This window comes from Macrobrachium nipponense, chromosome 3 (assembly GCF_015104395.2).
Source record: "Macrobrachium nipponense isolate FS-2020 chromosome 3, ASM1510439v2, whole genome shotgun sequence".
Lineage (NCBI taxonomy): Eukaryota > Metazoa > Arthropoda > Malacostraca > Decapoda > Palaemonidae > Macrobrachium > Macrobrachium nipponense.
In genome coordinates, this window is record NC_087202.1 from 107603847 (window position 1) to 107630660 (window position 26814).

Sequence of the window (26814 nt, forward strand, 5' to 3'; positions counted from 1 at the left end):
GGTCTTCATTTGTCTAGCGTACCAGTCTTCCACTGTACCTTACTACTGGTACAGCCCATGTATTGATTGTCTTCACAATTTTTCCACCATTGGTCTTAAATGCAAAGGGTCTTTTTGCCTTAAAGGCCTTTCATAGGAACAGTTAAGAGGCCAGTTTTTATAGTCTGTTTCATATGCTACCAAATTACTAGTGCAGGGAGTTGCTTGTGTCTATTTAATGTGACTAACACCTGTTGTTTATACAGATACAGATAGTTGCAGTACTATTTGACTTTCAGTGAAACTCACAGTTCTGTAAAATTCTTGAGTCAAACTATTCCAGTGAACAAGTAGATGATGAGCTAGGTAATAGGAGAGTGCCCTTATATTGCTAAAAAATATGGAGCACTTGAATGTCAACATGCTCCGATATCCAGTGTGGTATCTGTTTCTGTGTGAATAACATTGGTTAAAATAGTGTATAAAGTACTATATGGAACTGATAACTGAGTAGCTCAGGAGTCAAGTGACTTCCACTTATTTAGGTGTTTCGCTCAAGTGTTTCAGAGATTTGTGCGTAACTTAATTTGTAGTAATTAAAATTTTGTCCTTGTAATATTTGAATTTTTTTCTGCAGGAATGAAGTCTTTTCACGGAAAACCTTGGCCAGATGGGTGCGCCTTTTTGCAGTTGTGATAAGCTCTTCTGGGATTGCACAACATTTAATCAGTGACTGGTGTAATCTTTTTAATTGTGACTCTGACCAGGTAAGGAACAATGTACGTATTACTGTACGTAGTTTGTTTTTGTTTTGTCTGTTGGTTCCAGCTGATATACTCCATGCACATTTATCATAAAAGGTTTTACATTAATGTATTTTGTATGTACATATTTGTTAAAAATGGATTATGGTTATAAGTAATGTTACTGGCTAAAGCTATTGTATGACAATATAGTCCCATTATTGGTTGTTTAAAAAAAACTTGCTTCGTTTGTCTCCCCCAGAAGTCAGATATTTACTTACAAGAGATAAGTAATCTATCTGACGCACTTATGGTAAGGAAAGGGTTAGTTCCACAAGGACCAGAGTGGAGCAGTATATTTCAGTCATGGCAAGAGTTATTATACCATCTTTGGTTGTTGCACTGCCGTGATAAATTGTCTTTGCAACTTAGAAAATTTTCTGAATTCACTCCATTTCATTCAAAGGTAAGAACTGTAGTGCTGTTGCCCATGTACATATATTGCTGTGGTTCAGTAATGTAAAAAAAAAAAAAAAAAAAAATGTGGTTACTGGAATTTTGATGTTTATTGATAAGACTTCCTTTGCCTGGACAGGTTGCCCATAGATGTAAACAACTTAAAAATTATAGAATGGTAATTGCAGCAAGGGAAAAATCATAATTTTTTTTATTTGCAAAGGAGACCTGTATTGTTATAAAGTTAGTTATTACGTATACGTAACTTGTAAAAAGTAAGGGTGTATTGGGTAGTTCATCTGACCTACACTCTCATAGAAAAAAGAAAGAAAATATACATATGTACATGTTTTATCCCCACTCAGTGATATTGCAAAACCTGTGATACTTGTTAATAGCTTATGAGTTTACCTCTGGTGTATTCCCTATGCTACAGTTAGCTATGTGAATAACTTTGGTACTTATGCTTCATGTTGCAACTTGTGGTTCAGGTTATGGATTGTACTGCAAGGAGTAATGTTTTGCAAAACAGTATAGTAATAGAAGCATAATTTTAATATTTTTTATTTCTTAAATTTTTGTAAATAAAATATTTGAGTTGTACATACACAAACAAACCTTCAGTCTTAACAATTGGATAATTTTCTAGCGCCTAGCTGGATCTGGTTAAATCGGAGATGAAAAAGCCAGGAATCTTGTGAGATCTGGCAACGTGTGCGTATATATGTATGGTGAAATCGGTCAGAGACCACGCACCCATGCTACTGTGTTCAGTCTTTTTCTTTACCACCTGGGTGAGAGTTGCTGTTGCCCTCTCTTGGCCTTTTACCCAGTTCATTGCCCGTTTTCGCTTTGTGTTTGTCTGTGTTTGTGTGGTTGCGTTATGGTTTCTTCTCGGCCTCGCCAATGAATGTGCCTGGGAACTCAAGGTTTCCCGTGTTCTCGTTTCCTGGCTTCTTCAGCTACAGACTCACACTCCACGTGCAGTAGGGGTCGTGCTAATATTTGTACCATAACGAATCCCCGCCTGGAATGTCATGCATGGCCTGGAGCACAAAGGGAGCATCGTAGAGTTTCGACCCTTCCTTCGTGGGAAGGGTTTTCATCGCCTCGCCCCAATGCTTCGTCTTCTTCCACAGTCACACCCCATGATGCTAGAGTTGTTATGCCCGTGTCTCCTTCCTTTTCTTCTATCGATTCATTGTTGGAAGTATCGGGAGGTCCTCTGGCTGATTTATTGTGTAATGTTGCCCCCTCTTCCTCGGGAGTTAATTTGCTTCCTGCAAGGGAGGATGCTATTTCATCAGTTTCTTATACTATTTCAGGTTCGGAGGCGTCCAAAATGGCGGTGCTCTGGGCATCACTTGGGCTATGGGGTTCACCCTCCTTGGAGGGTTTGCTGACGCATTTCATGGATGCTCACCTCCCCCCTCCCCTGGCCTTCTCAATGTTGATGGCTAGGGTCAGCCATTTTGTATTGCTCCACCAGTGATGCCTGCTGCTTGTTCGGGTCAAGGGGAGGCCGTGACATTGCTCCCAGTACCATCTCTCCCAGTTACATTAGTGACGTCACTTCCATCAATGACGTCACTTCCAGTTCCCTCAGTGTTGTCTCACTGCTATGTCGGCGTCATCATTTGGGGCTGCTGCACTGCCTCGCTCCTCTGTGTCGTCATCACTGCCATCCAGGATGCTCCCTCTTCCTTCCGTGTCGTCTGCGTCCTCTCTTGCGGATCTGTCTGAGGTTTTAGTCAAGCGGTTCTTAAGAGATTGGACTCTGTTTTGGAAGATAGGTTTGCTGCCTTGTTGGCTGAGAAGGCTGTGAGCAAGCTTGTTGCGTTACCCCCTCCTCCTGCCAAGAGGATGAGTAAGGAATCAGTGCTGTCATCATCTCCTCCATCCCCCACCATCTCCACCACATCAGTGTATCAAGCATTGGAGGGTTAAGGACTTTTCTTTTTCTTCATCAACGAGTGAGGAGAGGCACATCCGTGTTCCCGAGAGTTATGTATCGTCCCCTGTGCAATATGCTGTGGCTGCATCGTCCCCTGCTTCGAGACACGAGTGTTGCAACCTTGCATGTACGTATGCATGTTGCTGATTCTTCTGCACCAGGGCCTATTCATCGTTGTAAGGATCTTGAGGTGCCTGTGAAAAGATCGAAAGTTATGAATGCAGAAGTAGTGTAGCTGGAGTGTTCACCTCCCCCTCCCATTGATGCTGTTTGGGGTTTGACTCCGAGGAATTCTCTTTCTACGTCAAGAGTTCAAGACACTTCTCGTCACATTTACGTGTCTGTGCTCCACACAGACGCGTACATGGCCACGTACGTGATTCATCTATTGTGAGTGCTGGTAGTGGTGTTCCTAGTGTTGTGGCTGGTTCTTCGCAAGATTTGGTGTTTGGCTCCAGTCCAGACAGGTCTGCTGGCACTTCAGGTTGTTTGACTGCTGGGTCTACAATTGTTTTGCATGAGGAAGGCGTGTTGGATAAGCCTGCATTTTCTTCTCGTCCTCGGTCTCCATTGCTGGAGCAGGAGGAAGGAGACATGCATTAGTTTTTGTATTCCTTTACCAAAGTTGTTGGTCTCATTCGTGGGTTCAACAATTTGAAGAGTAGGACTCAGGCTCGGTCGTCTTTCACTCCTTGCTTGGAAGCCTTGCTGGGGGCTATGCAAGATCCTAAGTCGTCATTTCAGCTTCCCTTATCGGAGCATGTCCAGTCGGTCTTGCAAAAGGTGAACACTTCTGTGTCGGATCGGGACAGGTCTCTTCGGTCAAGGGATTCTTCCAGGTTGCTTCCTTCACCATTCATGAGGCATAGGAAGTAGGAAGTATTATGCTATGAACTCTGCCTGCTTGTTACCTCTTCATCTTAACCCAGACATTATATGTCTCAAGCCAGGGTTGACTTTGGAACAGGTGAGGTCAGTGGCACCATCCTTGTCTCCACAGCATGCCTCTGCTTTGGAGTCTACGGCAGCCTCCATGTTCCAGACTGTGTCATGGTTGGATTTGTGGTCGACAGTCATTGCCAAGAATGTGTCTGACAGGTCCCCAGAATGGGTGGTGGGTGCTTCTTCTCTTGATAGTTTGTTGCAGTTTGGGAGCAAGGCGTTCTCATATCTTGCACACCTTGGTGTCAATTTGTGAGCTAATCTTCTTTAGATCGGAAGAGACACAGCTTTGTCCAGGATGGCAAGATCGGTTGACCCTGAGTCCTTGTTGGCGCTAAGGAGGGGGGATCTTTTAGAATCTCAGCTCCTGTCCCCTCAGACTGAGCTGGAGGATGCAATAGACCGACAGCAAGCTGACACGAAGGACAGGTTGGTGCACTAGACTGTGTCCAAGTCTGAGTCTCGTTCTCTGCGACGCCCGCCCCTCCTCCTCCTCCTGTTCAACAGCAAGTACAGAGATCATTGCCTGGTAAGCCATCTAGGAGTTCGGTTTCGGTGGGGCCCTCCCATTCGTCTCAATCTAAGTCAGAGGACTAACATCCCTTTCGGTCCCGCTCTTACAGGTCAAGAAGGGGCTCCAGGGGCAGAAATGAGGGGGGGTGTCGTCGATAGGTTGGGTGCCTCTCCCTCTCCTTTGCCATGGGTGGGGGGATGCCCGACAGGCCAGTGGGCCAAGTGGCAGAGTTATGGGGTGGAGAAGTGGGTAGTAGATGTCCTTTGAGTCGGGTATCTACTACCATTTGACTTCTCTCCCCTGCTCTTGGACAAACCTTTGCTCAGGTGAATGTATCCCCCAGATTCTCCAAAGTTCTTAGCTCTCCAGGAGGAAGTGCAGAAAATGCTGGACAAAGGTGCAATAGAGGAAGTGGTGCGTCTGTCTCCGGGGTTTTAGTCACATTTTCTTGGTGCCCAAGGCATCAGGGGGATGGAGACCTGTGATCAACTCATCCACCTTGAATTATTTCATCAGGAAGACGAGGTTCAAGATGGAGACCCCACAATCAGTGTTGGCAGCTGTGAGGGAAAGCGACTTTATGCTGTCAATAGATCTAAAGGACGCATACTTCCAGATCCCTATTCATCTGTCATCCAGGAAGTTCCTTTGCTTCTATCTCTGAGGCAAGGTCATTGAGTTCAAATTCCTATGTTTCGGGTTGACCACAGCCCCTCAGGTGTTCACAAGAGTCCTCTCTCGTCTCAACTTGGGCTCATGCTCAAGGGATCCATTTGCTGAGGTACCTCGATGGTTGGTTGGTCTTAGCGGGTTCGAAAAAGAAGCTGCTGCAGGACAGAGATCATCTGCTTCAGTTTTGTCTGGAACTCAGCATCATGGTGAACCTAGAGAAGTTAAATCTCGTACCCAGTCAAAGGATTCTCTATCTAGGCATGGTCATCGATACAGTAGTCTAAGCGTTTTCCCGTCGGATCAGAGGTTGGAGAAGTTGTGAGTAGTAACGTGCGACTTCCTGTCGCAACTGGATCAGTGAGCTCATCAGTGGCAGATTCTTCTGGGGATTTTGTCTTCTCTGGAGAAGCTGGTCCCTGAACAGCTTGATGAGTTCACAGAGTCTCAGGATGACATTGGTAGCCCCTCTGTGGCCACAGGCAGAATTGTTTCCGGATCTGCTGTCATCGTTGTCGGAGGTGCCGAGGGAGATTCTCTCGTGGCGCCATCTTCTTTGTTAGCCACACGTAAAAAGATTCCACCAGTCAGTAGAATCCCTGTCTCACTCGGAGGGGATACTTGATAGCCTCCAACCGTGAAGACAGCAGGACATATATGTCCAGCAGTCTCAGAAAGTCTACCTCTACCGTTTACCAAGGCAAATGGGCAAATTACTGTGTTGATGTCGTAAACAGGGTTTTTCTCCACTCACAACCTCTGTTCATCATATAGCAGACTTTTTGGTCTTCCTCAGGGATAAGAAAGGCTTGTCTGTTTCCGCCATTAGAGGCTACAGGGCGGCCTTGAGTTTAGTGTTATGTCTTAGAGGTATCACCATCTCCTCATCCTGGGAACTCTCCTTGCTGGTTAAGGGGTTTGAGCAGTCATGTTCTCCTAGAGAGCTCAAGCCTCCAGTGTGGGATGTTTCCTTGGTCTTGAGAAGTTTCACTAAAGCTCCTTATGAGCCTTTACGTTGTTCATCAGACAGGAACTTGACACTCAAAACGGTTTTCCTCCTGGCCTTGGCTTCTTCGAAGAGAGTGGAGGAACTACATGGCCTGAGCTATGATGTGAAGCACACCAGGGGTTGGGGGTCAGTGTCCTTTGAATTTGTCCTGGAATTTGTGGCTAAGACCCAGAATTTTTGGGTGCAGGATGATAGGTTTGCCCCCTTTTCCATTCCATCACTGGATGACTTTGTGGGGGTCCTTTTCCATTCCATCACTGGATGACTTTGTGGGCGGTGATTCTCAAGAGCTTTTCTTATGTCCTGTCAGGGCTCTGTGTTCCTATCTTAAAAGGACATGACATCGTAGGCCAGGTTGTCGTAGGCTTTTTGTTAGCACGGGGCGCACAAAGAAAGAGATGTCCAAAAATACAATCTCTTTGTGGATATGTAAAGCTATCAGACAGACATATTTGACTCTTGATGATTCCGCCACCACGTCTGTGCAGGCTAGAGCACATGACATCAGGGGTATTGGTCCCTCACTGGCTTTCAAGAAGAGTTTGGGTGTTCATAGAGTTTTGAGCCCTGGTACTTGGTTACACCAGTCCACGTTCACCTCCTTCTGTGTAGCCCACAGATCTATGGACACTTTTTCCCTAGGTCCTCTGGTGGCTGCCCAACAGATCGTGTAACTCAGCGTTGCCCTTAACCGAGCACGTTTGTATTTTACCTAAGATGATTGTGTGGAAGAGAGAATGAGTGAGTTGGCTGGTCTCTTTCTTTCTCTTGTTCGTTTCCTTCTTCCTACAGGCGGGTTGAGGAATAGACACGTCATTCACTGGACTGGTCTGATACAGGTGAGTAAGGTAGTCATACTGATAGTTTGGTTGCTTTGTGTTCAAATAGTCAAACCCTCTATTCAGTAGCATATACTCCGCTCCCTAGCAAGGGAGGTGAGGAGTAATAACTAACCCTGGTGCTTTGGTTTGTTATTGAACAGTCAGAGTTTCCCTTTAGTTCCTTACTGCAATGAAGAGTTTCTCTTTAGTTCCCTACTGCAATGAATCTTCCCATATATCATTGTACATAACCCAGTGGCTGAGTTGTTGGATATCAGTTTATGTAGCTTCTCACGGGCATCAGTCCCTCTCCTGTAGGTATTTCTTTTGGAGTTGGACTGGTGGGTAGGCCCCCAGCCAGTTTAGGATGTCTGTACCTCCCACCAAGTATAAGTCTATCATATTTTTAAGACCAAAGGTTTGTTCATATAGGAACAAGTGACAAATTTTCTAAGACAATTTGTATTTTTCACAGCTACAAACCTGAGGTCTTGACGTTTTACTACCCACCTCTAGTTGCCCTTCTGTCTTCTTAAGGCATCCTGGGTTGGGAAAGACTAAACGCAGTAGCATGGGTGTGCGGTCCTTGATTGGTTTTCACCCGATATACTCACTTGTTGCCAGATCTCACAAGATTCCTTGCTTTTTCATCTGTGATTTAATCGGATGCAGCTAGGCGCTAGGAAATTATCCTATTGTTAAGACCTCAGGTTTGTAGCTATGAAAAATACAAATTGTCTTAGAAAATTTGTCATTTTACTACATAGCTACAGATATGTCTTGCTTAACCCTCTTATGCCGACTGGACGTATTTTACATCGACATTTTTTGTCTCCCGTGTGCCGACTGGACGTATTTTACGTCGACTTACAAAAGTTTTTTTTAAAATTCGCGGAAAAATACTTATAGGCCTACCAGCCTAAAACTTTTGAATCACGCGCCTTGGGGGATGCTGGGAGTTCACGGATCAAGGTGTTGTTTTGTTTACAATCGTTACGCAGGCGCGCAAGCGCGAATTTCTTTCTTGCCGCACTAAAAAGTATCTGTGACACATCTCGGAAATTATTTCGTCACTTTGACATAATTTTTGTACCATTGTAAATTAGCCGTTACATGAAGTATTATATATGAAAATGTGCGCATTTTTATGTAGAATACAACAATAAAATACTCATGATTGTAGCTTTTATTAGTTTTCAGATATTTTCATATAAATAACGATAATTGCCAAAATTTCAACCTTCGGTCAACTTTGACTACCGAAATAGTCGAAAAATGCAATTGTAAGCCAAAACTCTTATATTTTAGTAATATTCAATCATTTACCTTAATTTTGCAACTAATTGGAAGTCTCTAGCACAATATTTCGATTTATGGTGAATTTATGAAAAAACTTTTTCCTTACGTCCGCGCGGTAACTCTTCCGAAAAAAATCATACATGCGATTGTGGTAATGTTTGCCTTTTTAAAATTAGCCTTTATATAAAGTTTTTTATATATGGAAATGTGCACAATTTCATGCCCAATACAACTAAAAACAACCCATGGTTGTAGCTTTTATCAGTTTTGAGAGATTTTCATATAAATAACGATAATTGCCAAAATTTCAAGCTTCGGTCAACTTTGACTCTACCGAAATGGTCGAAAAACGCAATTGTAAGCTAAAACGCTTATATTCTAGTAATATTCAAGCATTTACCTTCATTTTGCAACAAATTGGAAGTCTCTAGCACAATATTTCGATTTATGGTGAATTTATGAAAAAAAATAAAATTTTCTTTACGTCCGCGCGGTAACTCTTCCGAAAAAATCATACGTGCGATTGTAGTAATGTTTGCACCATTTTAAATTAGCCGTTACATAAAGTTTTATATATGAAAATGTGCACAATTTCATGTAAAATACAAAAAAAAAATAATTGAAGGTTGTAGCTTTTCTCGTTTTTGAAATATTTGCATATAAATCACGATAAATAGAAAAAAAACCATGTTCGGTCAACTTTGACTCTACCGAAATGGTCGAAAAACGCAATTGTAAGCTAAAACTCTTACAGTCTAGTAATATTCAGTCATTTATCTTCATCTTGAAACAAATTCGAAGTCTCTAGCAAAATATTTAGATTTATGGTGAATTTTAAAAAAATCTTTCCTTCCTCCGCGCGCGGATTCTCCGCCACAAATCTCCGAAATATGTACGTCCCATTCTCGGAATATTTGCTCCGTTTCATATTAGGCATTTCAGAGAGTTTTATATATGAAAATGTGTGCAATTTCATGTAGAATAAAACTAAAAATATTTGAAGGTTGTAGCTTTTCTTATTTCCGAAATAATTGCATATAAAAAATATATATATAAAAAAATTCGACATTCGGTCAACTTTAACTCGTCAGATATGGTCGAAAACTGCAATTGTAAGCTAATACTCTTACAGTATAGTAATATTCAATCATTTGTCTTCATTTTGAAAGAAATTGGAAGTCTCTAGGACAATATTTAGATTTATGGTGAATTTTTGAAAAAAATATTTGTTTATGTCCGTGTGTTACGAATTCATGCATTATTTTGTGATATTTTCTCTGTGTTGCTTTTATCGTTTTACAATGTGTTATATACCAAAATGATCGCAATTTAGTGTACATTACAACGAAAAAAAAGTAACTTGTTACCTTTAACCGTTTTGCGCACAGCACGATTTGAATACAATTATATAAATTTTGTACATGAACTTCCCTGACAGATATATACTTAGCTATAGTCTCCGACGTTCCCGACAGAATTTCAAATCTCGCAGCACACGCGACAGGTAGGTCAGGTGGTCTACCTTACCCGCCGCTGGGTGGCGGATGTACGAACCACTCCCGTAAGCTTGTCAGATTTTTCTCTGTCGCGGGAACGATAACAACTGTTGTCGGTTCCTCTCGATAGTTTTTCGATTCTCGCTTGCCTGGAGTTAATTTGGACTTCTTTTGGTGACGTATTCGCTTTGTTTGGCTTGGCATACGCTGATTGTGGACCGGTTTGATTTTGAGTTTGATTTTCTTTAACGATGCCTGACCTAGATTCGGTAGTTAAAACACCGGTTTTGTTTAGGGTTTGCGTGAATGAAGGATGTAAGATGAGGTTGCCGAAAGCTTCGGTAGACCCCCACACGGTTTGCATGAAATGCAGGGGGAATGAATGTTCTTTTGCTAACCCTTGTAGTGAATGTAAGGGATTGAATGAAGAAGAATATAAGGCTCTCTCTTCTTATGTTAGGAAGTTGGAACGTGATAGAGTGCGTAAGGCTTCCTCTAGAAGTTCTAGTAGATCTAGAATGAGTGAGTTGGATGTGGATCCTAATGCTAACGTAGAATTAGAACCTTCTTCCCAAGTTGCAGCCCCTGCTCCCCGCACCGAAGCCGAAGATTCGCCTTCGGAGGCGGCAGCTCTGAGAGCCACGATTCGTTCTTATGGATCAGAAGATTCGTCAGTTGGAAGGTAAGGAGAGTGTTAGTGATCAGTGCAGTGTCCCCAGTGTTGTGGAGGGTGCGTCTGACCGGCTCCTTAGTGCCTCTAGGCCTAGACCTCTTCCAGACTCCCAGTTCCAGTGGAGTAGGAAAGTCGAAAGCCGCAAGAGGGCTAGGGAGAACCCCCCACCGGTCAGGCGTCCCCTCGGCAGATCCTGAAGTACGCTCCCAGGCTGCCTCGGATCGCTACAAGAAGGAGCTACTACGCCAATGCTTCTCCTCTTCGTCGTCTCCCTCTCCAAAGAGAGGTTGGAACTCCCCGGATGCGTCGCGCCCCGTTGAAGAGGGCTTGGAAGGCTCCCTGCAGTCCTTTGGCTTCTAGTCCGGAGGTTTTCCCGGAAGAATCGTCGGTGGAGGCGAAGAAACCCAAGAAATCCTGTGAGCGTTCTTCTTCTCGTGCTCCGCGCTCGGCGCCTGCTTCCGAGGAAGAACAACAAGATTCGCCTACGAGAGTACTCGCGGGACTTCAAGCTCAGATCACGGCGCTAGCAGACTCTCTAGCAGTTAGATCACGTAGGAAGAAGGACGTTTCTCTTCCGATCAAGAGATCTAGGCGCCGCTCTTCAGAGGATCGTTCTCCTCGTTTTAGGCGTTCTCCTTCATATGGGGAGGTTTCGTATGAAGGTAGGGGCTCGCGTGAGCGCCCTCGCTCGCCTGGCTCTCTTTCGACTTCAAGGCGCCAAACATCGGTAGGACGCTCTATGGAGAAAGAAGTTTTTTCTCCAGATTGGATTCCCGCTTCCGGTAAGCGCACTGCACCTGCTCATCACGCTATTTCTTCAACTCCCTCGCGTGAGACTTCTCCTCAGCAGCCTCAAGATTCTAGAAGGCGTCCTTATGCAAGTAGGCGTTCTTCGTCCAGATGTCACTCTCCTCGAGTGTCGGATCGTGACTTCTCTCCTGACAGGCATCAAGAGCTGGTAGGAGTCGTGTGCATGATAGACGGCCTGCTGTTAGCCGCTCCCCGCAAGGTAGGCGCCAAGAGCCTACTGCACATCGATCTCCTAGTAGGCGCTCGTCTCTTTTAAGGCGTCATACTCCTGATTATTCTCCTCGGGGCAGACAACAAGAGTCTTTCAAGCGCCCTTCTCCGTGTAGGTGCTCTCCCGCTTCTAGGCGCACTTCTCCTGACCGTTTGTCTCTTGGTAGACAACAGGAATCTCGGAAGCGCCCTTCTCCAAATCGCTCGTTAGCTTTGAATTTGACGCCCTTCTCCTGAATGTTACCCTCTTGTTAGACGTCAAGAGTCTCGCAAGCAGCCTTCTCCTAGTAGGCGCATTTCGCCTTCCAGTCGAACTTCCGTTGATCGTACGCAACTGGACAGGTATGGAGAGCCGCGCAAGCGCTCTGCTCTCGATAGGCGCTCTTCTCCTGGCAGCCGCTCGCCTCGGGATAGGCGCAAAGAGTATAGTAGGCGCTCGCCTCCTCGTAAGCGCCCTGTGGATATTTCCGAGGATTCTCAGAGTAGGAGCCCTACCTCTCCTTCGGCTGAGATTCCGTCTACCTCGAAGAGGGAGTCTCATCGTAGGCATCCCAGATCTTCTCTTCATTCTCCAGTGGATGTGAACTCTTCTAAGAGAGGGCGTTCTCCAACCTCTCGCTCAACTCCTACTAGGATCCCTTCGTCACCTAAGGATCTTCCGCGCTCGCCTCGACAAGACGTCCTAGAAGGTTCGGATGAGGAACCGAACACTTCTGCTGCTGTGTCTTCTTACAAGAAGCTTACAGAGCTACTTTTGCAAGTTTTTGGGGATTCCCTTTTCTCCTACGGCTCCTCCTTCTCCTCACTCACTTTTTTCAACGGCGAAGACAGCGAAGAGTTCTTCTTGTGTGAGGATGAAGCCAACTCTTTCTATGAAGAAGGCACTGAGGAGTTTTGGTTCCTGGATGGCTTCCAAAGAAGAAGCGGGGAAAAACGATGTTCGCTTTTCCTCCTTCGAAGTTATCAGGACGCGCTGGTTTCTGGTATGAAACAGGAGAGTCCTTAGGATTGGGTGGGTCTACCGTCTTCGGCTGATTCGGATTTTTTGGCGCTGGTAGATTCGACAAGGAGAACTGCCCTTAACTCTGCTAAGACGACTTGGGCAATGAATGAATTGCATCACATGCTCAAAGGCATGTTTAGAGTGCTAGAAGTATTTAACTTCCTTGATTGGTCGTTGGGAGTCCTAGCCAAGAAAATTGAAGTGCCAGAGTCAATTTCGCCAGAAGATCTTATGTGTGTTTTGTCTTGTATGGACAAGTCGGTAAGAGACGGAGCGAGTGAAATCGCCTCCCTGTATGGGGCCGGGATCGTGAAGAAGAGGTCGGTTTATTGTTCCTTCTTAACGAAGTCTGTCTCCCATGCCCAGAGGTCTTCTTTGCTGTTTGCTCCTCTGTCTGCTCAGTTGTTCCCTAAACATCGTGAGTGCAGGACATTTCAAGATCACTGTCGGCCAAAGCCACCCAGGACCTTTTGGCACAGTCGGCAAGAAACCTCGCCCTTCCTTCCCTACCAAGGCTAAGAAGGAAAAAAGCAAGTGTTCGAGAACCCTTTCGAGGGGCGTCTTCATCAAGAACCTCTACGTTAGAGGGCGTAGACCTTCAAGAAGGGGTAAGACTTTCGCCAAGTCTGTTAAAGCCCCAAATAACTTGCAAGTCCTTCAAACAACGGTGGGCGCCAGACTCTTAGAGTTTGCAGAAGTCTGGGCCCAAAAAGGGGCGGATCCTTGGACCCTTTCTATTTTGAGGAGAGGTTACCTCATCCCTTTCGTCGAAAGACCTCCCTTGACGACCATCCCAAGGGAACTGACGGCCAGGTACAGAGACCCCATCATGAATCAAGCTCTCCATCTAGCAGTAGATCAGATGCTGGAGAAGGGGCTATCGAACTAGTGACAGACCATCATTCATCGGGCTTCTACAACCGCCTTTTCCTAGTTCCGAAGTCCTCAGGGGGGGGGGATGGAGACCGGTGTTGGATGTAAGCGCCCTGAACTTCTTCGTAGAAAAGAAGAAGTTCACGATGGAAACGCCTTCATCAGTGCTGGCAGCACTTCGTCCAGGGGACTGGATGGTTTCCTTGGATTTACAGGACGCTTACTTCCACGTACCGATCCATCCTTCCTCGAGGAAGTTTCTCAGATTCATGATGGGGGGGAAAATTTTTCAGTTCAGGGCTCTGTGTTTCGGCCTCTCGACGGCCCCTCAAGTGTTCACGGGGATTTTGAGGAATGTGGCTCAATGGCTTCATTTGAAGGGGTGAGGATATCCATGTACCTCGACGATTGGCTAATAAGGGCCAATTCAGAAGATCGTTGTTTGAAGGACTTACAAGTAAATTTAGAATTGACGAAGGCTTTGGGACTTCTCGTCAATTTCAAGAAGTCGTCACTAATTCCCGAGCAAGTGTGTGTGTATCTCGGGATACAGATGAACTCTCTGAGTTTTCGGGCTTTTCCCTCTCAGGAAAGGATAGCCCGAGGATTCGAGAGAGTAACAACCTTCTTAGGGAAAGAAGTATGCACAGTGAGGGAGTGGATGAGTCTGCTGGGGACGCTCTCCTCGCTGGAGCAATTCGTTTCCCTAGGAAGGTTGCACCTGAGACCGCTCCAATTCTTTCTTCATCGGAATTGGAGTCGTCGTTCTCAGGATTTGACGTTCTCCCTGTCGTTATCCCAGGACATCAAGAAACATCTCTTATGGTGGACAGATCCCAACCTCTTTGCGAAGGGACTGTCTCTTCAATCACAGACCCCCAACCTGGTGTTGTTCTCCGACGCATCGGACACGGGGTGGGGTGCAACTCTGGGAACCAGCGAAGTGTCAGGTACCTGGGTGGGGGACAGGTAGCCTGGCACATCAACAGAAAGGAGTTGATGGCTGTGTGGTTGGCTCTGAAGGCTTTCGAGCCCAAAGTCAGAAGATCGGTAGTGCAGGTCAACGCGGACAACACTACAGCTCTGGCATATATCAGGAAACAGGGGGGGACGCATTCCTTCTCCCTGTACGAGACAGCAAGAGACCTTCTTCTGTGGGCAGAAGAAAGAGGAATCAAGCTTCTCACCAGGTTCGTGCAGGGAGAAAGGAATGTAAGAGCAGATCTCCTCAGCAGGAAAGATCAGGTCCTTCCCACAGAGTGGACCCTTCATCTGGATGTATGCCAGAGCCTGTGGAAGTTATGGGGCAGGCCACACATAGACCTCTTTGCCACGTCAAAGAACAAGAGGCTGGATCCTTACTGCTCTCCGATATCGGATCCAGAGGCATTAGCAATAGATGCTCTTCTTCTGGACTGGAACGGACTCGACGTCTACGCGTTTCCCCCCTTCAAGATCCTGGGGCTAACCATCAAGAAGTTCGTAGAGTCCGATTCAACGAGAATGACCTTAATCGCTCCCTTTTGGCCGGCCCAAGAATGGTTCACAGAGGTACTGGAATGGTTGGTGGACCTTCCAAGATCGCTCCCGCTAAGGAGCGATCTACTCAGACAACCCCACTTCGACAGGTACCACAAAAATCTCCTCGCTCTCAGTCTGACTGGCTTCAGACTGTCCAAAGTTTGGTCAGAGCGAAAGGCTTTTCAGCAACAGCTGCTAAAGCAATCGCAAGAGCGAGGAGACCATTCCACCTTGCGTGTATACCAGTCAAAGTGGGATGTCTTCAGACGTTGGTGCAAGAGGAAGAACATTTCCTCTTCCAGTACCTCTGTGACCCAAATTGCGGATTTCCTTATTTCCTCAAAGAAGAATGTCATCTGGTTGTGTCAACTATTAAGGGATACCGCAGTATGTTGGCGGCGGTATTTCGGCATAGAGGCTTAAAGATATCCGATGATAAGGACTTGCATGATCTTATTAGATCATTTGAAACCATTAAGCGTCCTCATGTGGTACCAAACTGGAATCTAGACGTAGTTCTACAATTCCTTGGATCGTCTAGATTCGAACCTCCTAGCTTAGCCTCTTTCAAGGATCTGACGAAGAAGGCTATCTTCCTTTTGGCCCTTGCTACAGCTAAGAGAGTGAGTGAGCTCCAAGCTATTGAGGGCAATGTAGGGTTTAAGGAAGATTCTATGGTGTGTTCGTTTCTTCCAAATTTCCTTGCAAAGAATGAAAACCCATCACGGCCTTGGCCCAGGAGCTTTGAAGTTCGTAGTTTATCTTTTCTAGTAGGGGAAGAGCCTGAAAGAACTCTTTGCCCTATGAGAATTATGAAGTATTTCCTTAAGAGGAAGGAACAACTTAAGGCGAATCAAGATGTGCTTTGGTGCTCGGTAAAGGACCCCACTCGGCCCATGTCGAAGAATGCTTTTTCCTTTTTTCTGAGAAGCCTTATTACAGAGGCACATGTTGCTTGTAAGGAAGAACATTTTAAACTACTGAAAGTGAAAGCTCACGAGGTGAGAGCCATTGCAACTTCGCTTGCATTCAGAAAAAATATGTCTGTGCGGAACTTGATGGAGGCAACCTTTTGGAGATGCCAATCGGTTTTCGCAAACCACTACCTACGTGATGTAAAAATCACATATGATAAATGCTTCGCCTTGGGTCCTTTCGTATCGGCGGATTCGGTGCTGGGGCAGGGAGCTGAAACTTATCCTGTGTAAATTCTTTATATGTTACCCTATATTTTATATTGTTGTTTTTTGGTTGTCTGAAAGAGGTTGCAGGAGGCACCCTCTTTTTTTTGTGTCGTAATATTAACCCTTTGTATTTTGGTTAGGTGGTCTGGTGGGTTTTGGCTCCTTGCAGAGGTAGTGGTAAGGATCTGTTAGGTAAGCGGACAAGGTCCCTCTAACAGCATCCGACTTGGATTCTACCACAATAGGGGATCACATATCCCAGTGGTAGATCCGAGAGTCTTTCAGCATCAGGTCACGTCCTAGCTGTAGCTCTCCAGGCAATGCAGACTCAGAGATAGTATCTATGAAGTCTTCATCCTGAAAAGGTGAGAACCAAGGTTTTATATCCTACAACATTAGTTGTTTCCCGTCTTACCTGTATTATTGAGCTGTCTCTTACCCTCCACCAAGGGTGCCAATCAGCTAAGTATATATCTGTCAGGGAAGTTCATGTACAAAAATGATATTGTTAAACTACAATAAAGTTTTGTACATACTTACCTGGCAGATATATACGATTAATGGCCCACCCAGCCTCCCCTCAGGAGACAGGTGGAAGAGAAAAATCTGACAAGCTTACGGGAGTGGTTCGTACATCCGCCACCCAGCGGCGGGTAAGGTAGACCACCTGACCTACCTGTCGCGTGTGCCGCGAGATTTGAAATTCTGTCGGGAACGTCGGAGACTATAGCTAAGTATATATCTGCCAGGTAAGTATGTACAAAACTTTATTGTAGTTTAACAATATCATATTTCGTTTTTGCGCTATCATATATCGCATTATTTATATATGATAAATATAATTTTTTTTCATTTCTGATGGTTGCATACTAAACTTCAGGCAATGACAAAAAAAGGAGCCAAAAATGAACTCTTAATCTTGAAAACTAAGCACGCTGTGATTTTTTGAAAAAAATATTTTTTCCGCTTCTGCGCTCACTCTGAAACACCTCTGGCACATGGGAGACAATTTTTTTTTTACTGCTTCGGCGTAAGAGGGTTAACATCCTTGGTACAGTTTGGAAAGTAAGGTGTTATGTAAATTAGATATGAAATTGGGGATCACATAGAGTACAAAACAAGTCTGTAAAGACAGTACCTACACTTTTTTTCTGCTAAGTAACCAAGGTGCTGTACTCTTATTTCATATAATCTAGTATAATATGCAGCTTTTTAACAAAAATATATTGAACATAATATAAAATTGCCATCAGCACTATAGCTACATAGTCTTTAGGCATTGTAGCTATCACATATCAACGGTGTTACTAGTCTTTAGGCATCGTAGCTATCACATATCAACGGTATCTTTGTTCTGTATTTTTAAAGCTATACCTTGAAAAATATGATAGAAAATTCAGAAATAGTGTACAAATAATGTACTGTAATGGGTTACATTACATTGTAGGTGTACACAGAAAAAGTTTGTGAATCATGCATGGGTAGTTTCAGTACTGTGTCGATATTTTATAATCTTGCATAATTTGCTTGTTTTTTTTTACAATATGGTATATAATTTATAATATACAGGCAGTCCCCGGCTTACCACGTTTTCCATTTTTGAGATGCGTCGTAAGCCGAAAATCGTCGTAAGCCAGAAAATCATAAAAAAACCTAAGAAAACCTCGCTTTTAATGCTTTGGGTGTATTAAAAACTATATAAACTGTCTTTTTATTGCATTTTTCATCAAAAAAACATTCAAACATTGATTATTTTGCATTTTTTAGTCATATTTCTTCCGCCAGATTGGCATCGTCAGCGCCATAACCTCAGAATGTGTTGTAAACTTGGAAATAATGTCTGATGACTATACTTGAAAAGCGTTGTAACCTCAGAATGCCGTAAGCCGGGGACTGCCTCTATACTGTGCATCATGTCTGTATTTTCTTCTGTGATGAGGGTTATGCTAGCCTCAAAACTTAACTTGATAATTTATAGCCATATTCTCATGTTTGTTGATTTTTATGGATTATTCACATGCACATAACATGCAAAAATGTAGTTTTATACTCTATTAATTGCAAATTACTATTTATTGTGCAATTAAATGTTGCATTTGCTTGCCAAGTCAGAGAGATATCATACTTTTGGTTAGTTATTTTGTGGGAGCAGTGGATTTACATTTAACCAATTAACATAGTTATGCTACTACTATTTACTTTGTAAATACATTTATAAATGACATTATGCCAATTAATGACAATGTTATCCTTATACATATAACAATTGCCAACTTTCTGTATAGACCTGGTTTAGGTTATCATGGGTAACTAATAGTCCTAATCAATTGTGCTTCTATTCAGTTTAAAATTCATTGTCACCAGTTTGGAAGCTATTTGATACCTATAGGCAGATTGAGATTTTGTAATTGTAGAGTAACCTTCAGGTACCTTGGATGTTTGTGCAAACAGCATGAAGTGGGTAGACTTGTGATGCACATTCTTTGCCTCATGAATATTATCAGAAAATGTATTAATAGTTTTGACAGCTTCTTTTTTGTTTTTCACAGAATAAGAAGAAACTTGGTGTTCTGAAGGAAATTTTGACATGGACCCTAGAAATCAGTAAACAAACTTTCTCAAGTGTTTGGAAAGAAAAAACAATTAGCGTTGCTCTAACAGCAGCAAGTAACGTTTCTCCATGTTTAGACACAGTACAGACATTAAGCAGGATTCTGCCTGATCCAGCAAAGTTACCGTCTCTATTAAAAGACAAGGCCAAAAGACTTTTTGATGCATGGAAAAGCACTCCTTTTGAGAGTGAATTGGAAGCTGATGGCTATCCAGATTTCTTCAGCCTATATGAAAAATTCTGTGCAGAAGAAAAAAAATTTTTGGCTGAAAATATCAGATGTCAAAAAGTAACTGATGATGACTTGAGGGATGAAGTGTGTTTTGCAGTACCTAATTTTCAAGAGACAACTAAAGATATGAAAAGAGAGTATCAGAAACTTGTTTTTTTATTTGCCAGTATGAATTTTGCTAAAGATGCTGAAGCTTTTCCCCAGTATCAGGTTCAAATCCCTTCTTTAACTCAGTTTAGCTCTAAAATAACACAATTAGAATTTGAAGGCCTGAGAGTACAAAAACATTTTTTTAACTTGATAAATTGTGTAAAAGAATCTAGTCCTGTAGGTTCTCTTACAAAGTTTGGAAATACAAGGTCACTGGATGAGGTGGATTGTGCACTTGTAGAAAAGAGAGGCCTTTTTAGGAATTTGACCTACTCACATATTTGGCAAAATAGTACTAATACTAAACTTTATATTAATAAGTCAGAAAGTTTGAATGCTTCATTATACAGGATCTCTGGAAAGGTATCAAGGCGAACACAAAGCCTTTCTCCCTCAGTCATAAAAGGTCATGGACAGCATGTATCTAGTTTAAAGAAACCCAAGCCTTCTAAATCATCTCGTAAACGAGGCACTCGGCACAGTTCAGAAGAAAGATTGAGAAAGCATCAACGATCCTTGGGAAGGGCATCATTAAGGTCTTCAGCACCTAAGCATAGAAGCAAGAGCCTCCAGGTCAAAAGGGAAGAAAAAAAAAGCAAAATGCTGGATTTGAAGAATAAGTCCTTAACTTCTGAATCCCATGGCAACTTAGCTGATCATCTGAAGCAGTTACTTTCTTCCATAAAAAGATTTAGTAAAATAAATGAAGCTTTTGAGGAGGATATTAATTTTATCTACTGGATGATGAGCAGTGAGAGAATTTTTCTTTGCTCTCCCATGAGAGGGAACTGTAGGGGTCAGACTGTTGCCATAAAGATAAATTTACAAGTTGAAGATGTATTTTATGGACTTATGTGGTTTCATTTCCCAATAATTCTGTCAACTAACTTTTTCCATGAAGGACCCTCTAGCCCTATGGGTGGTGCAACTGAAGGACAGATCATTCCCTTGACTGATCAGCTTTTGAAGGAGAAATTTTCCAAGAAAAAGGGGAGAACTTATAAAAAGTATGCCAGCAAAAAGATGAGGCAAGTTATGTCTTCTACAGTAAAGAAAGATCAACCAAGCCTTTCTGAAGTGAATGTACACAGTAGAGACAAGGGTGAGGACAAAAACACTAACGAAGAAGACCATGCAAATGTATGTAGATCTGATGAAGTCTCTAACACCTTAAAAGTAAAAGATGAGGAATGTCATCAAGAATTAAATGTTGAAAAAACAGATTGCACTTCAGCTTACACACACATAAAAGAGAATGATGACAAGATGAGTTCTGAAATTGACCTTTTTAATGTTAAAACTGAGAGTAAAAGTTTGTCAGCTGAAGGTGAAGGACATTCTGAAGATATGGGCATGGGCTCTGAAGGACATCCCTTTGATATATCTCCTCCAGTCTCAAGTGTGCCACAGAAAGAACTGTTAGTCCCACATACAGGCTCTGATAGACAAATATTGTTGGATAGTTCTCAGGTAATTTTTGATAAATTAAAAGACATGAAAGTACAATTGACTGTTCCTGAAGAGCTCAGAAACTTAGTCCAAGCTCAGCAGGATGGAATTCAGGCAATGATCAGTGCTGCTCATAAATTTAAGGAAACTTTTGAAAAAAGCCAACATGTTTTTCAAAGTTGTGATGCTGGAAATCAGACTGCTGATCTTGGAAAGATTACTTTGAGTGACACAAGAAATGTAACCAAGGAAATTAATTCAGAATATAAGAAAGATGGTAGCAATATAGAAGAGAAAACCAAAAATGAAATATATCATAAAAAGACAAAATTAGCATCAAAAGAAGAACCAGTTATCGTTTCAAAGGATAAAAACTCTTGGAAGCCTTTTAAACTGAAACCTGATGGCCTCCATGTTAGACCATCTAAACAAGTTATTGAAGTTCATAAAACACTCAAAAGTCAAGATCATCAAAACTTTGAAATGCCCCACCCACTTACACTGAAGAAGAAAACCTTAACTCCTGTAGAAATTCCATCTGAAGTGCAAGAACTGAAATATTTTGGTGCCACAAAGCTGCTTCACCTTCCTCCAGAGAACAAAAGTGACAGTGAGAAATTAACTCTTTCTGATTTGGATGATGACGAAGAATATGTGTCTGAATTGCATGATCATATGGCAGTAGATGATACTCTGGATGACATTACTTTACCTGACTCTTTGCATGCATCTGATTTAGAAGAGGTGACTGTTGTAGATTCTGCAAGTCAGCATACTATACATGAAAAATTAATGAGGAACAAGGTTAGGAATACTGATAGTCAGTCATATGTAAAAAGAAATAAAAGTAAAGCTTTATCTGTAAAAGATCAAAGAGTTGCTGAGTTCAGTGGAATCAGATCCAAACATCATCAGTGGGATGAACAATTGCAACTGAAGCCAGTTCCCTTTAAGATTAAGCCAGCTGTAGATGGAATTAATAAAGCAAGTGGCATATTAAGTAAAAACCAAACAGATACTGGTCATCTAACAAAAAAGGAAGGTTTTCAGGCTCCTTTAAAGTTGTTAGTTTTACCAAAGCATGATGAGAAACCTCGATGTCATGAAAGTTTAAAAGAATACAAACCTCTGACTCTCAAAAAAATTCCTTTTGGAATTGTGCCACAGTTTCTGGAGAGTCAAAGAAAAGTAACTTTTCCTACTAGAAATATAGAAGAAACCACCAAAGATACATTTGTTCCTACCAATACAGGGAGTGACATTTTAGCCCTGGGAGAAAATAAATTGCGCAAACTGACTTTGCTAAAGTTACCATCGTCTGCAGCAAATGGTAAAGGAAAGAACAAAACTGAAACAACATTCAAGTTCTTACATCCAGCAGAGGTGTTTTCTTATTACAGAAGGCATATGGAGAAAGGGGAAATAAGTAAGTTTAGAACCTTAAAAGTTGCAGAAGCCAATAATGTACAGTTTAATTCAATTCCAACAAAAAGTGCTGATAAGGAGAATCATGTAAATCTTGGACTCCGTACTGGAGAATTTCTGCATGGGGTTAGTCCATCTGTTGTTGAAATTCCCTTACCACAAGGAAGACAGTTTGGTTATGAAATACCTTCACCATGCCAAATGCCCTCTGCTGTTGAGATTCCTTCATATCAAAAGCATTCTCTTGTGGAAATGCCTTCCATCCAAAAAAAGCCCTCTTCTGCTGATGTCTCTTCACCCCAAAAAAGGACTTCTTTTTCTGAACTGTCTTCATCACAAAAGCAAGCTGTTTTTGTTGATGTGCCTTCACCACAAAGAAAGCCTTCTTTTACTGAGGAGTCTTCATTGCAAAGGTATTCTGCTGCTGAAATTCTATCCTCATGCCAAGGAACATCTGCTGTTGATGTGCATTCGGAATTTGAAATGCCCTTAATACATGAAGTACCTTCTGGCACTGAAGTTAATTCAAATAAAGAGAGTTTTGGTCCTGAGGTGGCATCACATGGAAAGTCCTCTGCAACTGAAATATCCTCATTGCATGATAATATATCTATGAATGAGCCTGAAGGTGTATGCAAGGTAAGAGGTGAGAATGATTTTCTTGGTAAAATTCATGATTATGAAAAAAAATATGAGGCAGGGATGTACAAAGATATCTTGGATGACGCTAGATCCCTTAATAAACAAAAACAAACCACTCCCCGCTTTCAGTATGAAGCAACAAAGCAAATGGCTGAACTCTACAAACTTCAGAGGCAACATTTTCAAGAAACCAAGGAGATGCAAACTATTGATGGAAGTTCTTCAAGCAATAACTCTGAAGGTTTGGCTAATCCAATAGATGAAATTGCATCATGTGAAATTTATGCTAAAAATTCTGCTTCAGTTACTGATTATGGTAGGGAAATTCTACCAGGAAAATTGTGTGATACACTTGGAGGCACTGATTTAGTATATTCAGAAACAAAAACTGTGAAGGATTCATGGACAGAAACAATCCTTGCAGCAGAAAAGACTGAGGTGCAGGTATGTGACACTGTTTTGCTTTTATATTTATATTTATATTATAATCTATATATATATAGTATTATATATATATATATATATACACTATATGTATATATATAGTATATATATTTTGTACTACATATATAGAAATCAGAAAGTCTTCCCTAGTCCAGTATTTTTCTAGCACTGTTGTTATTTCCATAAGAAAACGAAAATTAGTACTGTACAAGAAATGCTGCAAAGAGCCAGTAGTCTAATTTGTGCCATGCAAGGCACCATGTAAGCAGTAACCCTGTACTGTGTCTCAAATGTTGATATTAGGTAGCACTTGTGCAGATTAAATGCTATAGACTTTGCCCGTTGAATTTATTTCCCAGTTTTCTGGGTGTAAAATGTTTTGGAAAACCAATCTCACTGCTCTTCTGGTGTAGTACAGGCGGCCCTCAGTTAGTGGCAGGGGGTTCCGTTCCTGGCTGCCAATGCTGAGCGATTTTCAAGTCTTCGGCCACTGCACACCTTCTTTCAGACCAGTAGACCGGTTAACAGCGCCCTAGACCAGTCAAAGGCGCCGTAATCCCGCAATGGTGCAATAAATAGAATTATATTTATGCAATATAGTATAGAATTTACTGTACAGTACTTTATAGCATTATAAATACAGTAATACCCCGAACTTACGAGAGTTTAGGTTCCAGACCCCCTCATGTAAAGGGAAATTTTGTGAACGTTTGGCACTGTCTCTAAAAATACAAATAAATGCTTACTTCTAGAGTTTGAACACTAAATATGACCCTAACCATGCTCCCTAAGTATTTAACTAACTTTTAAATGAAATTTGATTTAAAAATTAGTTTAATTCATTGGCCCTTAATAAAGAAATGATTGGTTAGTGTAAAAGTATAGTTACAGGAAATAATATGTACATACATATCAATTTTCGTACGTATATTAATGTTGCCCCTAATTCATGGGATGCCATTTTCTTTTTCCCTTAGAGTAAAAAAGGATTTTGACGTAGGAAAAATCTATTTCTGGGCGATTGGTTCGTGTCGCCCAGTGAAATAATCCTTTAGTTTATTATTTCTAAGGTAAATGAGCTAACAAATACCAGAGAAAAAACAAATAAAAAAAGATGTCAGTATAACTGACTCGCTCACCCAAAATAAAAGAAGGGTGTCGGTATGGTAACTGGGGCGAGTGAGACCACTACCACGAACTTCATGCCATTTAGAATTCTCCTATATCAAAATTCTCAACGAGAGAGCCGATCCACAGGTCGAGGCGGCAACTACCACCACTACAACTCATGCCACGCCGATCACCGCGCCTCTGGTGGCCATCCTGAAGTTAGCAGGCAATCTTGGGCGGCAGGGCAGGGCAGTGGTGGGATTTCACTGGGCAACACGAACCAATCGCCCAGAAATAGATTTTTCCTACGTCAAAATCCTTTTTCTGGGCTCAGTTCGTGTCGCTGCGTGAAATAGTACCAGAGAAATAGCACAAGATTGGAGAAAATACAAGAGGGTCTCAATAAAACTAAAAATTAAATCTACAGTACTATAATTTAAATAAAAAGGCATGGATATAAAATGATAACATCCAAGGAAACTTGTGAAAATGTATATAGATTTACAAGTAAACATATCCAGTTAATCTTTAAATGTGAGGTAAATCATAGTAATTATACCTTACAAATATGTAAAAATTATTACAAAATTCATATAAAATGTTACAAGGCATGAAAATATTATTATATGATAGTGTGTGTAATGTTAACAATACAATAAGGGAACTCACTTAATAAATTTCACATATACATTTATTGAAAATTTACAAAGCATCAAACCATTGTAAGATGAGTGTGGGGGACCCTAGCATAAAAATAAGGGAACCACACACGTTAAGCTTATATATATACAAAAATTTGTGGGTGACCCTAGCAAAAAAATAAGGGACACACCACTAAGCCATTCAGATAAGCAGCTAAGGCTAAAGGCGAAGTGTAGAGCAGTATGGTAGGATGGACGAAATGTTAAGTGAGGCAGGCAGAAAGGAGATCTGGATCTTCAACTATAACTACTGGGCAGAGTCAGGGGAAACTATGTTTCCCGCTGCCACTGCTGAAAATTTAAGAGATTCTAGGGACTTTAAATAGTGTCGCTTATACACTGTCGGCGATTTCCATCCAGTATACTTCTTCAAGTCATCAAAGTTCATGTGTTGGAAATAGTTAATTGAGGTGGCTACTGCCCTGACATCATGTGCCTTAGGGAAAGATTCAGGGTTTGCTTGTTTAATAAAGTAGAGGATCTGTTGTCTTATGCCTTTAATTGATAAAGTGCCACCCTTTTCTCTCCTAAAGAGGGGACCCGAAGAGGAGGAGGATGTCCTAGACAGAAAGGCTCGTAAGGTCATTACTGGACAAAGAGAAGGGTCTTGAGGAAGAGGAATGACTTTCCAAGGTTCCCACCTCAATAATGGATCCTCATTTTTAGCTAAAAAGTTGCGATCCGGGGAGAGTAGAACTTCTCCTGAGGGGAGAAATTCTATATGTCCCGTATCTCTGGACAGAGCCGACAGTTCTGAAATTCTAGCTCCTGAAGCCAGACTTAGCAAAAATAATGTTTTTCTTAAGAGCATTATAAACGAACAAGTTGAGTTGTCAGTATCTGAAGCCAATTTGAGGACATCATTCAAAAACCATGACACAGAAGTAGGCCTTACAGAAGGTCTAAGTCTAGCACAAGCCTTGGGAATAGACGAAAAATAGGAATCTGTTAAGTCTATGTTAAAACCCATTTGAAAGATCATCTTCAAGGCTGATTTATTTGTAGTAATAGTGCTAGCTGCTAACCCTTTTTCAAACAAGGACCTAAAAAAGGATATAGCTGAATTGATAGTCATGATTTTGATGTCTGATTCCTTCAGGAAAGATGCCAACTTTTTAACTGCAGCGTCATACTGCCTCAAAGTTGAATCCCTTTTATCTGATTCCAGGAAAAGGATATTCTGGGGATCTATACCTGCATCTTTTTTAGCCGCAAATTTCATGAAGTCCATAAAGTTAGGGCTTTGAGAACTCCTGAGGAAGCGAACACAGTCTTCATTTGTACTGACTGAGAGAGTCTGGGATTGGGAATCCGTTGTGGGCGAAGACCCAATTCCAGAAGCAGGGGATACCAATTGCTCTTCGGCCAGTCTGGTGCTACTAGTGCCACTTGTCCCTTGAAAGTCCTGAGTTTGTTCAGAACTTTCAGAAGAAGATTCACTGGAGGAAAGATGTACATCTTCTTCCACTGGTTCCAGTCTATGGACAGAGCGTCTGTGGCATATGCCAGAGGGTCCAGGTTGGGAGCCACATAGCACGGAAGCTTGTGGTTCGCTTGAGAAGCGAAGAGATCGACTTGGAGACCTGGGACACTCCGGCGTATCCATTGAAACGAACTGTTGTCCAGAGACCATTCTGACTCCAAGGGAACTGACCGGGATATAGAGCTCTATCACATTCCACACATTCCTTACTCCCGCCAAGTGGGTGGAAGAGAGGTGCCATTTGTACTTGTCCGCCAGGGAAAAGATGGCTATCATGACATGGTTTAGATGTCTTGATTTGGAACCTCCCCTGTTGATGCAGTGTACCACTACTGCGCTGTCCAGAACCAATTTTACATGAGAGTTCTTTGGTGGAAGGAGCCTCTTTAAGGTCAGGAACACTTCCATGGC

General features: G+C 42.2%; 1 protein-coding gene across 3 annotated transcripts in view; it reads left to right on the forward strand.

Annotated features, from left to right (window-relative positions):
• Window positions 1-26814, forward strand: part of LOC135221943 (uncharacterized) — a 181658-nt gene that overhangs the window by 119547 nt on the left and 35297 nt on the right. For 2 of the 3 annotated variants that reach the window (XM_064259975.1, XM_064259977.1), the window contains 3 exons: window positions 617-746; window positions 985-1188; window positions 18706-23109. In XM_064259975.1, coding sequence (XP_064116045.1) covers window positions 617-746; window positions 985-1188; window positions 18706-23109 — 4738 coding nt within the window. The remainder of the gene's footprint in view (window positions 1-616; window positions 747-984; window positions 1189-18705; window positions 23110-26814) is intronic. The other variant, XM_064259976.1, reaches the window with a different exon arrangement.